General features: G+C 39.6%; 1 protein-coding gene across 2 annotated transcripts; it reads left to right on the top strand.

Moving 5' to 3' along the window:
* The first annotated feature begins 3728 nt into the window (after positions 1-3728).
* SNRPD1 (small nuclear ribonucleoprotein D1 polypeptide) lies at positions 3729-16177 on the top strand. Of its 2 annotated transcripts, none has more exons than XM_045886947.3 (4): positions 3729-3885; positions 10883-10959; positions 12530-12721; positions 15996-16177. In XM_045886947.3, the coding sequence occupies exons 1-4, from the start codon at positions 3872-3874 to the stop codon at positions 16070-16072; spliced, it is 360 nt and encodes a 119-aa protein (XP_045742903.1). In that variant the 5' UTR covers positions 3729-3871; the 3' UTR covers positions 16073-16177. The 2 variants fall into 2 exon arrangements, with proteins under 2 accessions (XP_045742903.1, XP_064433918.1); XM_064577848.1 differs by lacking the exon at positions 3729-3885 and adding an exon at positions 4819-4901.
* The last annotated feature ends 890 nt before the right edge of the window (positions 16178-17067 follow it).

The following is a 17067-nucleotide window of genomic DNA, read 5'->3' as shown; positions in this document are numbered from 1 at the left end:
TTAAGCGTCTGCCTTCGGCTCAGGTCATGATCCCAGGGTCCTGGGATCGAGCCCCACATCGGGCTCCCTGCTCGGCAAGATGCCTGCTTCTCCCTCTCCCACTCTCCCTGCTTGTGTTCCTGCTCTCACTAACTCTGTCAAATAAATAAATAAAATCTTAAAAAAAAAAAAAAGACTCTTGACAGTTTGTGATAATTACTACAAGAGCTAAAATTCTAAAAAAAAAAAACCACTTCAATCTAGAAAATAAAAACAAAGAAAAAGTATAGCAATTTGGTATAAATCAACTGATACTGGCATTTCAATTTGCCATCTTCTGGGACACTCGCTACTAACACATATAAGTAATAATGCTGGCCCCATACACTTGAGAAGGAATAAGTGTTAGCCAGATTAAAGAACTGAATTACAAAAGTCCAGAGAGGAGAGGGAACTTGATGAGTTGCAGGAACTCAAATATTCCAATATTATTGAGGGGAAAAGGGATTAAAAGGTAGGCAGAGCTGGGGCGCCAGGGTGGCTCAATCGGTTAAGCGTCTGCCTTCAGCTCAGGTCATGATCCCAGGGTCAGGGGATTGAGCCCAGTGTCAGACTCCCTGCTTAGCAGGGAGTCTGCTTCTCCTTCTCCCTGCCCCCCCACCCCCCTCTCGTGCTCGCTCACGTGTGCGTGCACACTCTCTCTCTCTCTCAAATGAATAAAATCTTAAAAAAAAAAAAAAAAGGTAGGCAAAACCAAAGTAGAAAAGGCCTTGAGGATAGCAGGAAGGAGTACTCTGAGCTTGGTACTAGGGATACTGTAGTGAACAATACACAGAGTACCCTTCCTCATGTAGCATACATTCTAATGGGGGAGACAATCAGTTATTTCATAAATATTTATTGAGGGCACGTTGTGTGCAACTCACTATTCTAGATACTGGGAATATAGAAATTAACAGAACAGATACAAATCCCTGCCTTCAGAGGTGCCTGGGTGGCTCAGTCAGTTAAGCATCTGCCTTTGGCTCAGGTCATGATCCCAGGGTCCTGGGATTGAGCCTCACACCGGGTTCCTTACTCAGCGGAGAGTCTGCTTCACACTCTCCCTCTGCTGCTCCCCCTGCTTGTGCGCTCTCTGTCAAATAAATAAAATCTTAAAAAAAAAAAAAAGACCCTGCCTTCAGACAGTACATTTTTCAAGTCAGTTAATAAATAAGTAAATAGGGTGCCTGGGTGGCTCAGTTGGTTAAGCGACTGCCTTAGGCTCAGGTCATGATCCTAGAGTCTCAGGATCGAGTCCCGCATCGGGCTTCCTGCTCAGTGGGGAGTCTGCTTCTCCTTCTGACCTCCCCCCTCTCATGTGCTCTCTCTTTCTCATTCTCTCTCAAATAAATAAATAAAATCTTTAAAAAAATAAATAAATAAATAAGTAAATAACAATTAAATGCAAAGAAGGAAAAAATATGGTAATAAACAGGGCAGCACTAATCAAACTTTCTGTAATGATGCAAATGTTCTATATCTGCACTATCTCAAAGGGTAGCCATAGCCACATAGGGCTCTTGAGCACTTGAAATATGAGTATTGCAACTGATGAACTGAGGTTTTAATTTTATTTAATTTAAATTTATTTATTACCCACCCCCCACCAGCTTTAATTTTAATTGATTAATTTTTTGAGAAAGAGCGCACACGCAAGAGTGCGTGAAGTGGGAGAAGGGGAGAGGGGGGGAGAGAGAATCTTAAGCAGGCTCCATGCCCAGCACAGAGCCAAATGCAGGACTCCATCTCCCAACCCTGAGATCATGACCTGAGCCTAAATCAACAGTTGGATACTTAGCCCACTGAGACACCCAGGTGTCCCCTTAATCTTAATTTCCACGGGCTTATTAATATCATCATGGATTTTATTTTTTTAAGTCTCTCCTAAAACTGATTCTTCTCTTGGTTCTAAGGGCGTTCCCAATAAAACTCCAGGGGCTACTACTTCTTCATTCACATTCAAAAGGAAAGAGAATTCCCTGCAAAGGTCTGACTGGATCAGTTTACATTCCAAGCCCACTGTGGACAAGTAATGGAACGTGATGATTGACACAAGGATAGAGTCAGCTTCATTGGGATCACATGGATCATCAGATTATTAGGAAATGTTGGGATGGGAGATGGATAGATATTGAGAAGGCAACACACAAATGAACATTACAGTCTTGCTACTCAAATTATGGTCCATAGACTAGGGGCATCTTCATCAACTGAAGGCTTTTAGAAATACAGAATTTCAGCCCCCACACCAACTGAATCAGAATTTTCTTTCTAAAATTTCCTCAGGTATGTTCTATGCACATAAAAGTTGGATGAGCATTGCCTTACACTTCCAAGAGTTCTGATAATCAAGGATGGCATCCAGGCTGAAGATACAAATCAAAGCCCTGGTTTTAGAGGAGATCACCTAGGCTAAAGGAGAAAGTATCCATAATAAGACTGCACCTGGCGTAAACCCTGAAACTCTCCAACATGTAATGGCTCAGTAGAGGATGAGGCAGCTGAGACCTAGAAAGTGTAACTATTGGCATAGGAGTAGCATCAGGTAAGCGCGGCATCCTGAAAGTCAAGAGAGGCATGTGTTTCAAAAGGGTAATGTTAAATGCTGCGGAAATGTTGAGTAAGATGAAGATAGAGGTTTGTCTCGAGGTTTTTGATGACCTTTAGAAAAGCAGTATCAATGGAGTCTGAAGAGTGAATTAGAGGTGATAAAACAAGTGTAGACAACACATTCAAGAAGTTTTTATGTGAAAGAAATCTAGCAGTAGCTGGAGCTGCATCAGGGAAGAATTTTGTTTTTAAGATAAAGTTGTGTTATTTTTTAAAAAATCCCCTGAAGAGAGAGAGATTGAGGATTCGAGTTAGGAGATAACTGAAGGAGTGAAATTCTTGAAAAAATGAGAGCTGGGATCCAGACTACAGTGAAGAGGAATTTGCCTTTGAAAGGAGCAATAGTATTTCTACCCTTCTAACTGGAAGAAAAGCTGAAAAGGTGGCTTCTGGTTTTCTAAAAGTAGGAAATATTAGAGAGTGATCTGAGAAAGAAACTGTAGAAGGTTTCAGAGGGAGAGAAAAGGTATGAAATAGTTTGTGAGCTTATTAGAGAACCACAACAGATCTCTCAACAGTGTAGGATACCCTTCTGAGGTTTGTGACCAGAATTTAAAGTAAAAATAGGGCCGCCTGGGTGGCTCAGTCAGTTGTGTCTGCCTTCAGCTCAGGTCATGATCCCAAGGTCCTAGGAGTGAGCACGGCATCAGGTTCCTTGCTCAGCAGGGAACCTGCTTCTCTCTCTGCCTGCCTCTCCCTTTGCTTATACTCTTTCTCTCTCTCTCTGACAAATAAATAAGTAAAATCTTAAAAAAAAAAAAAAAAGTAAAAATAATCCGCTAAACTGTGATTTTCTTCTGGTACATTCCTGGTGTTGGAGCGGAATTAGCATAATTTTTCGAGCTTTCTCAGAACTTCCCGAACTTCACGGGTATACTTACTGCTGCATAACACACGGCTCCCGGCCGTGCCGAAGGGCCCCCTAATTGGATCTAATCTCCTCAAATCCCCACTCCCCCACCTTACTGTAATTTTCCTCCTAGACCTGCGCTAAGTCATCTCAGCCATCGCAAGACACACCTCCAGCCGCCAGGGGCCGTAGTGACGTTCCGCGCAGCCGGAAGGGAGTACGGCACAGCGTGGCCTCGGCGTTTCCGCTTTGCGTCCGCCGCGCTCCTCGCGCTCTTTACGTCGGAGCCCAAGGAGTAGGCGTTTCCGGCCATTCGTACGCCTAGACTTTCGGACCTGGGTAGTCCGGTTTTGTTCACTCTCCGACCGAAAGAGAGACGGCGCCGCTAGGATGAAGCTCGTGAGGTGAGGAGGTAACCCAGCGCGGTTAGGGCTGTGACGATTTGGGCCGCGAGCGGGAGGCCGGACTGCCCAGTTGCGGGAGGCGCGAAAGCCGCGTGCGCGCGCGGCCTGCTAACGGCCTCCCGCGCCCACTGCTCCCGCCACATCTTGGCCGCGCCGCCGCGGGCGTTGGAGCCAGGGCTTCAGACTGGATAGCGCGCGGATCCCGCATGTCTTCAGACAAGTGGACGTAAAAGCCTGTCGGTTTCCTTTCCCCTTAGTGTCTTAGAGGCCTTAAAGGTGCAAGCTCTTACTTTCGGTTAATTGAAGATGTTCATTTCATTAGGACTCGTGCTCTTAGTCTAGATTACTTTTCTGGGCCGTCTCAGCGCTCAGGAGTTCTAGGTTCTCTGAGAACGTGGGAGACATAAAGAATAATTGTATGCATTGCGTTAAATTAATGAGCTTTTAAGGTGTACTTAGAAACTGCAGGGGTTTATCTGAAAATAATGAAACCCATTTCCGAAATGTTTTAAATAAGGACTGGACTTACGGTTTCATTAGGGGTTTTTTTTTTGTTGTTGTTGTTTATATTTTGATAACTCCTTAGATTTAAGATTACTCAACTCACATGTCTCTTCAAAATAGGACTTTAATTCAGGAAAAGAATCTCCCCAGGGGAGGCAGAATCAGTTTACGTGTTTATGACTGATTACGCTGATAATCGCTATTCTGTTTTATTTGCGTTTAAACTTCATCGGTTAGTTGAGACTACTGGTTTACTGATTTGAGTGATTCATTCTAAACTACCTGCAGATAGATTAGGTTTTGGTGTTTTTCCTTGAGGGGGAGAGCCTTGAACATAGAGGAAGTTTCTGATTAAGTTAGCAGTTATACACGTAGCTAGGCTCTTGTCTGAACCAAGGTTTGTCAGTTGCGATTATTGGGCACCTGTTACGCTGTGCGCTGGTAATGGATTTTCTTTTTTTAAGGTGGGGTTCCTGTGTTCTTGAAACTTTCTGTTTTGTGAAGACAGACAAGTAGGTAATTTCTAGTATGGGTGAAATAACATAGGGGGCGCCTGGGTCGCTCAGTTCGTTGAGCGACTGCCTTCGGCTCGGGTCATGATCCTGGAGTCCCTGGATCGAGTCCCGCATCGGGCTCCCTGCTCGGCAGGGAGTCTGCTTCTCCCTCTGACCCTCCCCCCTCTCCTGTGCTCTCTCTCTTTCTCATTCTCTCTCTCTCTCAAATAAATAAAATCTTAAAAAAAAAAATAACATATAAAACCCTCAATGTGTATTCAGAGTTTATAGGGAAGGCATTTAAGGTTAACGTTTAGTCCATTTTTATTTGAACTGTGACTTTGGAGACAAACGCCCCAGAATTTAAAGTATATTTTCGGAGTTTCTCCATACCTGCCTGTCTGAATCTACGTACAGTTAAGTTTTGTGTCAGACTCTTTGGAATCATTTTGTCTCATTTAAAGATATTGCGTGTTGTGACAGTTTTCCTGAAAATTTTAAAGTCTGTACTGAATCCTATTCTGTGTCTTAGACAGTAGAAATAAAATTTCTTCTTACTGGAGAATGTATTTTGTGCCAAGAAAATGGGTATTTGTCTAACTGGTTTGCATTACGGTTGACTTATTTTTGTACGATGGTTGGTGGCACTATCATCCTTACTGTCAAACTCTAAACAAAGGCCTGCGAGTTGTCTTTGACTTCTTTCTTGATGATCTGATAAATTGCCAGGATTTCACAATTTTAGCCATTTCAGTGCTTGTGTAGTAGTGTCTTGTTATGGTTTTAATTTGCATTTTCCTAATGACTAGTGATGTTGAACACCTTTTCACCTGCTTATTGGCCATTCATGTATCTTTGGTTTTTTGTTTTTTGTTTTTTTTTCATTCATGTATCTTTGTGAAGTGTTTGGTTTTGATTGTGTTTATTATTGAATTGTAAGAATTCTTTATATATCCTGCATACTAGTCCTCTGTCAGGTGTAATTTCTCCCAGTTTAACTTGCTTGTTCATTCCTTTAATAAGTTCTTTTGGTGAGCAGAAATTTATTTTGAAGTTTTAATTTACCAGCTCTTCCTTTTATGGTTATTCTCTGGGTACTGTCCAGTTTTTGCCTACCCTCAAACCATGAAGTTATTTTCCTATGTTTTCCTCTTAAAGCTTTATCATTTTAACTTTTATGTTTAGGCCTGTGATCTATCTTGAGTTAATTTTGGTAAGTGGTGTGAGTTAGGGTTCCAGGTTCATTTTTTTCTACATAGACTTCCAGTTATTCCATATTCTTAGGGAATATAAACCCCTATTACCATGGATTTCATCATTTGTTGAAAAGGCTTTCTTTTGCCGATTGGAGTGCTTTGACAGTCCCATTGGCGCCTTTGTAGAAAATTAACTAAATGTGGGTTCATTTCTGGACTCTTTTCTGTTTCATTATCTATTTGTTGGTTCCTGTCTTGATAACTGTAACTTTATGTACTGTTCTAGCCACCTAATTTGTCTTCCAATATGAGTATGACCCTGGCATTCCACTTTGTTGATGAAAACCCTTTAGTAGCTCTTTAACAGCTTGCACTGTCCATGAAAGGAACCTACCTAACTCTTCTCTACTTATCCATTGGTAGTGTAGCTATAGTTTCTCTTCATGTTGGGCTGTTTCTTACTCCCAGATCTTTGCTCTTGTCTCTTTTTGCTGCATATTTCCAACTTTTCAGACTTCTTACTAGAAGTTCACTAAGCTCTGACTCCCTCCTATCCATGCTACATTATGTTCCTGGCAAAAGCCTATGCATATATCCATTGCTTTTTAAATTTAGTTACCTTTAAATATCTTCTGTGTGTCTGTCCTTTCCGCTAGAGTTTGAGCTCCTAGTCATTCTTTTTTTTTTTTTCAAAGATTTTATTTATTTATTTGAGACAGAGAGAATGAGAGAGAGAGAGCACATGAGAGGGGGGAGGGTCAGAGGGAGAAGCAGGCTCCCCGCCGAGCAGGGAGCCCGATGCGGGACTCCATCCAGGGACTCCAGGATCATGACCTGAGCCGAAGGCAGCCGCTCAACCAACTGAGCCACCCAGGCGCCCCCTAGTCATTCATTTTTAATCCTCATTTCCAAACAATATTTGTCAAAGACACATCCTTGGACTTGCTGAAATGTATTTTGATTCCTTCAGAAACCATTTTGCTTACTTTGGTTTTTCTTTTTACTTCCGTATGGTAGATTGATTACTAAAATGTTTTATTTTTACTTCAATCCTGTCTATTTCCACAAATGATTTGAGCTTCTATAAAAGTTAAATGTTGGGGCGCCTGGGTGGCTCAGTCGGTTAAGTGTCCAACTCTGGATTTTGGCTCGGGTCATGATCTCGGTCCTGGGATCAAGCCCCACAGGGTTGCCCGGTCTGTGGGGAGTCTGCTTGTCTCCCTCTCCTCTGTGCACTCTCTCTCTCTCTGTCTGTCTCTCTGAAATAAATAAGTAAATGTTCTTTAAGAAAAGTTAAACCTTGGGACGCCTGGGTGGCTCAGTCAGTTAAGCGTCTGCCTTTGGCTCGGGTCATGATCTCAGGGTCCTGGGGTCAAATTCCGCATCGGGCTCCCTGCTCAGTGGGGATCCTGCTTCTCTTTCTGCCTCTTCTGCCAGCTCTGCTGGCTGCTCCCCCTGCTTGTGCGCTCTCTCCCTCTGACATAAATAAATAAAATCTTAAAGAAAAAAAAAGTTACCGAGGGGAGACAATTCAAAGATTTTTTTTATTTTTAGAGATTTTATTTATTTGACACAGAGAGAGACCATGAGAGAGGGAACACAAGCAGGGGGAGTGGGAGAGGGAGAAGGAGGCTTCCCGCTGAGCAGGGATCCTGATGCGGGGCTCGATCCCAGGACCCTGGGATCATGACCTGAGCCGAAGGCAGACGTTTAATGACTGAACCATCCAGACGCCCCAAAAGATTTTTTTTTTTTAATTAAGTAAACTATATGCCCAAAGTGGGGCTCAAACTCATGACCCGGATATCAAGAGTTGCATGCTCTACTTATTGCGCCAGCCAGGTGCCCTAAAAGAAAAGATTTTATAAAAACCAAAGCTTGATAATGGAAAGAAACTGTTAGATGAAAATTCTAAGCTAATATAATTATAAGCGATTATTATATTTAGAGCATAAAGAATTTTTGTCTGATGAAATAAAGTATTAACGGTTTATTGAGAGAGACTTTCTTTTCTTTTTTTTTTTAAGATTTTATTTATTCATTTGAGAGAGAGACAGAGCACACAAGCAGGGGGAGAGGGAGAAGCAGGCTCCCCTCTGAGCCAGCCAGGAGCCCGATGTTGGGGCTCAATCCCAGGACTTGGAGACCATGACCCGAGCTGAAGGCAGATGCCTAACCATTTGAGCCACCCAGGCGCCCCAAGAGAGACTTTATTTTCTTGACAACAAATATGAAAAGGAATCATTACATGGATCTTTATATAAGGACAGATTAACTTTTTAAAATTTGGGACTTAATATGTCCCAAACCAAGTGACCCCCTTTTTGATAGCTGTCTGTGCCACTAAAAAGTGATATTTTAAGATTATCTTCCCTTTTCTTTTTTAAAGGTATATCATGCTCTTTTTTTTTAAGATTTTATTTATTTATTTGACAGAGAGAGACACAGCGAGAGAGGGAACACAAGCAGGGGCAGAGCAGAGGGAGAAGCAGGCTTCCCGCTGAGCAGGGAGCCTGATGCGGGGCTCAATTCCAGGACCCTGGGATCATGACCTGAGCCGAAGGCAGACACTTAACCATCTGAGCCACCCAGGTGCCCCAGATTATCTTCCCTTTTAATCGTTGAAGCATTTCAGCCAACTATTATTCAGTGTATTGACACCCAGGATTAGATATGAAGGTTTTGATCCTTGGAGTAGTCTAATTGAGGATTAGATATGAAGGTTTTGATCCTTGGAGTAGTCTAATTGGGGAGAAAAATAGGTGATTCTACATGTATAATTTAGTATGATGCTACGATAGGGTGTACAAAGTATGTATTATAAATTAGAAATAAGAACTACATTGTTGGATCATATTGTAGGATTCTTGTTCACTTTCCTGGATGTGATTGTGATATTTTGATTATGTAGGAGAATATTCTCACTAGAAGATGAATGCAGTATAGATCATATGGTGAAAGTATAATTGTGTGGGGACACTCCCACATAAATGGCAACTTTTTTTAAAGATTTTATTTATTTATTTGTCAGAGACAGAGCACAAGCAGGGGAAGCAGCAGGCAGAGGGAGAAGAAGGCTCCCCGCTGAGCAAGGAGGGGAGCTCCATCCTAGGACCCTGGGATCATGACCTGAGCCGAAGGCAGACGCTTAACTGACTGAGCCAGGCATCCCTGAATGGCAACATTTTAATCATTTGTGAACCTTTCAATTTTTGTTTCTCTGAAATATTTCATAGTAATAAAGTGAGGGAGAATGAAAGACTAGATGAGGTAGGGAATGGATGGATTACTCATTGAACGTTATTGAGGCATCTGGCTGTCTAATTGAGGGAAAAAATAAAGGCAGATATCTACCTCATGCTGCACAGAAAAGAAATGAATTCCAAGTGGATTAAAACTAAACAGAAGAGGAGCATCTGGGTGGCTTACTCAGTTGAGCATCTGACTCTTGGTTTCAGCTTAGGTCATGATCTCAGGGTCATGGGATTGAACCCTGCACTGGATTCCACGTTCAGTGTGGAGTCCACTTGAGATTCTCTTCCTCTCTCTCTGCCCCGTCCTCTGTGCGCACACTTTCTCTCTCCTCTCTCTCAAAATAAAATCTTTTAAAAAAGAAAACTAGAAGGAATAAGACTTCTTACAGTTTTGGGGTGGGAAACATCTTCTTGAACAGATTAATCAGAAGTATTCACAAATTTAACAACCTAAAAATAAAAACCACCAACTTGAATGGCTGTGGCAAATTGGTAGAAATTTTAAAAATTTTTTGACCTAATTGAAAACGTGTGAATAGGTAGTTCACAAAAGAAATACAAATTTCTCATATTCATGAAAAGATGTTCAGTATTACAAGTAAAAGGGAAAAACAGATTCTTTTTTTTTCCCCTGTAGAATTGATGAAGATTTAGAAGATTGGTAAAAGTGTTGCTAAGGATTTGCATAAATGGATTTGTTATAAACAGATATATGTATTTTAAAATGTCTTTAAGCTGAATGAGAATTACAGGGTATAAAAGTCAAAAAAGTTATGACCCAATTTGCATAAAAACATTTTATGTATATGCTTACGAGTGCACATAAAATGGTCTAGAAGAATCTCCCCATATACATGGAGGGGGGCTAGAAAGGGAGACTTTTATTCCACATACGTATAGGAAGCATATAATTTTTTACTACCAATTATAATTTTTTCTTTCCACTTTAGTGAGATATAATGGACATACAGCTCTGTATAAGCTTAAGGTGTACAGCATAATGATTTGGCTTATGTATATTGCAAAATGATTACCACAGTAGGTTTAGTTAACATACATCATCCAGTATGGATACCAAAAAAGAGAAGGGGGGAAAAATGTTTTTTTCTTGTGATGAGAACTTTCAGGATCTACCGTACAGTAGCATTAATAACTATAGTTATCATGTTGTATGTGACATTCCTAATACTTAATTTGCCTTATAACTGGAAGTTTGTACCTTTTGACCACTTTCATATAATTTCTTGATTTCAGTTGTGTGGATTATAATGATTTTAGGATCTGTATGCATGGATTGGAGGTTAAGCTGTGTAATGGTTTAGAGAATCAGAAATGTCCAAATGACAGCTTTTGATATTATACTCCTTCATAAATATTGAGGGTATAATTCAAGGAAAGCTGAAATTGTTGTGCAGATTATTAATAGGAATTGATACAGGTAGCATCTATAGCAGATTTTGAACATCTAGAAATTTCACCCTTTGACTTAAAAAAGATTGTAAAATGTTAAAGGTGGACACTTACTACTATATTTCCACTGTTTTTACAGATTTTTGATGAAACTGAGTCACGAAACTGTAACCATCGAATTAAAGAATGGAACACAGGTCCATGGAACAATCACAGGTATGGCGATTAGACAGCTTTGTAACACTTTTTTTTTCCACCTCTTCTACTTTTAAGGCCAGAATTCTTTTTCGGTTACTTAATGAACATTATTGTAGACATCCCATTCTTTTTGTTTGGATTATTTCATTGACCTTCTTAAGTTTTACCTTAAGTACTTGTGCTAAGACCAAACCGAATTCCCCAGGTTATCCTGCATGTGATCCCTGTTTTCCTTTTTTTAAAGCCTTTGTGCTTTTTGCCTGTGTGTGTTCCTCTGCCTAGAATATTGCATCTTTCAAAGTACATTTTACTCTTTCTTAGAATTTTGTGTTCTCTATTAAGTTGTAAAGTCCTTGAAGATAGAGGATGGGATTTTCATGTTTGATTACTTTGGGTAAAAATATATATGGGGAATGGGTTATTTGAGAGTATTTTCCTTCATTCTTTTTTTCTTTCATGTCTAACTCTTTGCTTTAATGATACCGTATGTGTATGTGTATCATGTTTAAGGCTACTGCAATTCTTCACTTGTAGTAGGTGTTCCCCACAAAATTACAAAAGAATTGCTGAGCCAAATGAATGAAAATGCTATTTTAGTATGTAGTCCCAGTCTCTGAAATATTTAAATTGTAAGTTTATAAATAATTTTTTAATGTATAGATCCAGCCTCTGAGTAAACCAAGACAAATATAGTGTTAAACTGATTGTATTTGAGCGTACTCGTGTTTGCAACAGCAGTTGCTTTGAAAAGAAATCAGTGCAGTATAACGTTTCAATACCGTATGGTCAGTGACCATGTGACACTGAGGAAGTGTAACTGCTATTTGAGATGGATGTTGGGAAAGTTGAGAGAATTCATGTTTACTGGCCTAACTTCCTAGGAACAGAAATTAATTAGATCTTTAGTTATCCCATTTGTTCAGATATATTGGTAAAGGCTCCAATAATTGGGTATTTCTAAGATAATGCCATATATTCATTCTAGAAAATTGTGCTTTTATTTTGCAAAATCTCACCCTAAAAACAATGGGAAAAATAGTTTGAGGCAGACCATTCAAAACCTGTGCAGTTTGGTAATTAAGGTATTAACAAAAACCGTAGCATTCCTTTAAAAATACAGTTAAAAAGACATGTTAAATTCCTAGTAACAAGGAAAATACTACAGTGCATATAGGACTTTATATTTAAAACAAGGCTTATAGCTTCACGGAATGGGGTATAAGGAAGTTATGAAGATAGTGAGAGAGAACCATGTAGTAAACATTGCTAACCCTGAAATGAGAATACCTGGGCACAGTGGGAATGAGTCGGGTGTTATTCAGGGTTCCTCCATGGCTTGCTGCATTCACAGCTGTAAGCATACTTAACCGTGCAAAATATTAATGTGCTGGGATAGTCTCTGAAGGAAGGATTTCTCGTTTATACTGACATTATTCACCCATTAACCAGTTGTACTAAATTATGTCATAGAAACTTGCACTGTAGCAGGACAGCATTCTTTTGTATTGTGGTATTTACTGTGGCTTGATAGATTAACTGGTTGCCTTCTTTATCATGCTAATAACTGCCCTCTTTTTTTTTCCTCTAGGTGTAGATGTCAGCATGAATACCCATCTGAAAGCTGTGAAAATGACTTTGAAGAATAGAGAACCGGTACAGCTGGAAACACTGAGTATTCGAGGAAATAACATTCGATATTTTATCCTCCCAGACAGCTTACCTCTGGATACACTACTTGTGGATGTTGAACCAAAGGTGAAATCTAAGAAAAGGGAAGCTGGTAAGTTTGAAGGATTATAATCATTTTTGTGACTGTATATTTATACTTTGATCTACTCAAAATGTAAACATTGTGGGGCGCCTGGGTGGCTTAGTTGGTTGAGCTTCCAACTCTTGGTTTCAGCTCAGGTCCTGATCTCCACATCATCCCCTGTGCTTGGCCTAGATTCTACTTGAGATTCTTTCTACCTACCTCTCTCTCCCCCCGCCCTCATGCGCCTGCACACACATGCTTTGTCTCTCTCTCTCTAATGAATAAATAAATATTTTTTTAAAAAAAGAGATACAAACATTTGTGAACATTTTTTTGTTTTCTTGATTCCCTGTACTTGCCGTTGAGAGCATATAGTATTTATTAATAATTCTTGGTGTTGCTGTTAAAGACATGCCATTCTTTTTGTGCCTTTGCATGGCTAGTTCCCCACCCTATATACACTTTGAAAGATTTGGAGATTTGACTCTATTCCTGTTATTCTGAAATTTCTTAATGAGTTGGCATTGGGTCTTTGCTTGCTCTCCCTATGTTTTCCTCTATTTTGTTGTTTTGCTTATTTGGTGGACCCCTTCAATAAGGATATTCCTGCCATTTAAAGCAAGAAATATATTTGTATGGCTTTGATAAATTTCTTCTCTTTGATACTTGTTCTATTCTTTCTTCCTGGAGGTCTTAATAATTGGGTCTTCTGAGTAATTGTCTAAGTCTTTTCTCTCTTTTTTTTTTTTTTCTGTTTTCTGAGAAACTTCTTTGACTTTATCTTCCAGTCTAGCATAGAGTTAATCTTCAGGCCTCCTGTTCTGTGATGATTTTTCATAGAATCTTGTTCTGTATCTGAGAAATACTGGATAGGATATTAGTGTTTTTTCTTTATTTACATTTTATTTTATTCTTGGCATTGTTTGTTTTCTTGGATTTCTCTTTTTATTTGCTCTGTTTTTTTTTTTTTTTTTTTTTAAGATTTATTCATTTGAGACACAGAGATACAGAGAGAGAGAGAGCATGAGCAGGGGGAGAGGCAGAGGGAGAGGGAGAAGCAGGCTTCCCGCTGAGCCAGGAGCCCGATGTGGGGCTCGATCCCAGGACCCTGGGATCATGACCTGAGCCAAAGGCAGATGCCCAACCATCTTAGCCACCCAGGTGCCCCATCTGTTTAAGTTTTTATTTGAATTCCAGTTAGTTAACATACAATGTTATATTAGTTTCAGGTGTACAACATAGTGATTCAACAGATCCATATGTGACCTGGTGGTCATCATGACAAGTGCACTCCTTAATCCCCATCATGTATTTCACCCATCCCTCCTCCCCCTCCTCTCTGGCAACCATCAATTTGTTCTCTTATGTAGTTAAGAGTTTCTTTCTTGATCAAGTGGTCTCTCTCTCCCTCTCTTCTCCATATTTGCTCTCTTTATTTGATCTTTATGTTGTAGGCTTAATTTGAGTTTCTTGTATTTGGCCATCTATTACTTAACAAGAACCCTAGGAAGAGACGCTCTGGGAGGGGAGGCTGGACTCCTGAGCTGGTGAGTCTCACTTTAGGGTAGTTCAGAAGTGAGCTGGCCTCTTCACTGAGGAGACCCAAAATTTCGGGATCTAGAGTCATTTCTGGAGCTTTTCAAACCCCCCCCCCCCCCCCAAAAAAAGATTCCTGTCACCTATTGTAGGAGATAATGCCTGGCAGTCAGCATTATAGGAGCAGAGCAGGAGAAAGGGGCTGGGTGTTTTGTAGATGGTCACTTGATAACAATGATTTTTGAGACTTTTTTGCCTTCCACCCACGCTAAGAAATATACTTTGCTTCATGGCCCATTCATGCATATAACTGAAACAGAAATCTCAGGAAGAATTACTTAGTCTTAATACATGCAAATGCCCATATGTTTCTTATGCTCTTTTAGTTAAAAAAAATTTTAGGGGTGCCTGGGTGGCTCAGTTGGTTAAGTGTCTGCCTTTGGCTCAGGTCGTGATCGTGGAGTCTGGGATCGAGCCCCGCATCGGGCTCCCCACTCAGCAGGGAGTCTGTTTCTCCTTCTGCCTTTCACCCTGCTCCGTGTTCTCTCTCTCTCTCTCTCTCTCAAATAAATTAATAAAATCTTTTTTAAAAAAGAAAAAAAAAATTTAGGTTGCAACTTGAAAAATGCTAAATTCCACTTTCCCTTCCCCTCAGTTCTGTGCCTCTTGCTGCTATCCACTTTGCAGTTATTTTCAAATCTGAAGCCTTTCTGCTTCAATGTCTTTAAGGTTTATTTTACCTTTTCTCTCCTACCTACCTGTCAGGGAAATAATCATTAACTTTGCAAGGTGGGGAAGAGAGGACTGACCAGTCTTTTGCACCACGTGTTTGTCAACCATTTTGTTTGTTTTCCACCCCCTGCTTCATCTCACCCTTGGCTTCTAAGGTCATAGGTCTTCTAAGTGTTACTCTTTCTTTATTAAACATTTACAGTTGTTAGTCTACTTTCTGGCCACTGTGTTCCCTCTCTCCTTCTCTTTCTTTTTCTTTATGGGTATTTACCATTTTTATTCATTTTCTGTCATGAGTAGTATTTCAGAAGGAATTGGAGATAAATGTGGTTAAGCTGCCTTGTTCTAACAAAAGTCCTAGACTTACTCTGTTTCTTTGAATGACAAGTTTGGCAACAGTGGGTACAAGTTTAGAATGTGACTGACTTGAACTTCATGTCAGGATTTTTTTAATATTCATAGGTCTCTGAAGACTGAAAATAAGTTCATTTGAGAAGTGAGTTTTCTGTCAGTGTAATATTCAAGTAGACTTAGGAGACCAGCTGACACAGGGATATTGCTATAATGATTAAAATACTTTGTTATGATTGGATCAAATGACTTAAGATTTTAAAGAGTCTTAAGGATGCTTGATGTAATGTATTTTAAACTTTCTTAGCTTTGAATTAACTTGCTTGGATCCTATTGAGTAACAAAAAAAATCTAGCACATGATGTTCATGTTCTGTTCCGTTGATATGGTATCTCTTTCATCTTGTGTAAGGTTCAGATCATTTGGATTTTATTTTGTGTTGAATTTGAGACATGATAGATACTTTAAAACTTGATGAGTCAAATGGAATAAATATTAAATTATCTTTGTAAGCCAGCAGTTTTTGGTTCTGCATGATAATGTGTTGAGAGGGATGCCTGTGAGGTCACATTTGAGAAAAGCTGGGTTAAAGTTTTCTTTCCTGTAGATGCTGTTTGTGGTGGCCCAGGTGACAATCAGTGCAGAAGAGAATTAACCTTGCTTTGTTTTTCTCTTTTTTTAGTTGCAGGAAGAGGCCGAGGCCGAGGAAGAGGAAGAGGACGTGGTCGGGGTAGAGGAAGAGGGGGTCCTAGGCGATAATGTCTCTCAAGATTACTATTTCAAAGTGATACATGATTGGGGATATTTTTTGTACAGGTTTTGTTTGTTTATGTCAGTTTTTAATAAACATAAATGTAGGACGGAGTTGTCTGTTGACTGTCAAATTTTAATAGTTCATATATATTCATGATACTTGCATAGTAAGAGCTAAGTATTACTACTAGGCAAACGCAGAATAATTTCATTCTTAGATCAGGCTTTTAATGTTTGAACTAAAATTTTTTTATGAATGTATGTAGAATATATACCTAATTACTTCACATGCACTGAATATGCATTTTACTGTTTTACTTGGATTCTCTTTTGTGGAACCTACCTATGAGTAAAATAAGTTCTTTTTGGTACTTGAGGAACTAACGTCCTGTGGATTGGGGTCTAAAATTGATTCCCTTTTCCTGAGTTTTACTTTATGGAGACTTGGGTATTTAGTAAAGGTGATAGTCCTCTTCAAATTCAGGAGTCTTAGACTTTGTTGTACTCATTAGTGGATTTTTTTTTTAAGGTTCTCAATAGAATATAATTTTACATTCTCTTGAGTTGAAACTGCAGATAACATTCACTAGATTATCAGTTGTGAGCAGTGTCAAAATCTGTTAATGTGAAATGTACCTGTCAGTGGCTCCCTTTTCAAGTACTTTTACAAGAATTCCTTTAAGAACAAAAAGAAAAAAACCTTCTTTGACAGCAAAATTGGATTCTTTCCCAGTTGTTAATAAGGATTTTTTTTTTTTTTTAATTATTGAAATTGGTTGAGTTTAGAGAAGAATACCTCTCAGTATATGCAGTTCCTTGCAGAGCTTACACCATGAGGATTGGGGGGAACTAAATCTGTATTTACATTTAATCCTATACCTGGGGTTTTTTGTTTTTTAAATGTGAAGGAAATTTTCTGCAAAGATTATCTTAAAAGGTCTAGGCTCCATAAGAGGGTTACATAAATTGAGAGATAGCAAGTGCATTTGTGTGTTCTCATT

Source organism: Mirounga angustirostris, unplaced genomic scaffold, assembly GCF_029215605.1.
Source record: "Mirounga angustirostris isolate CCGP_5_RB_7025 unplaced genomic scaffold, mMirAng1.0.hap1 SCAF_14, whole genome shotgun sequence".
Lineage (NCBI taxonomy): Eukaryota > Metazoa > Chordata > Mammalia > Carnivora > Phocidae > Mirounga > Mirounga angustirostris.
This window is presented reverse-complemented; position numbering and strand designations above follow the sequence as displayed.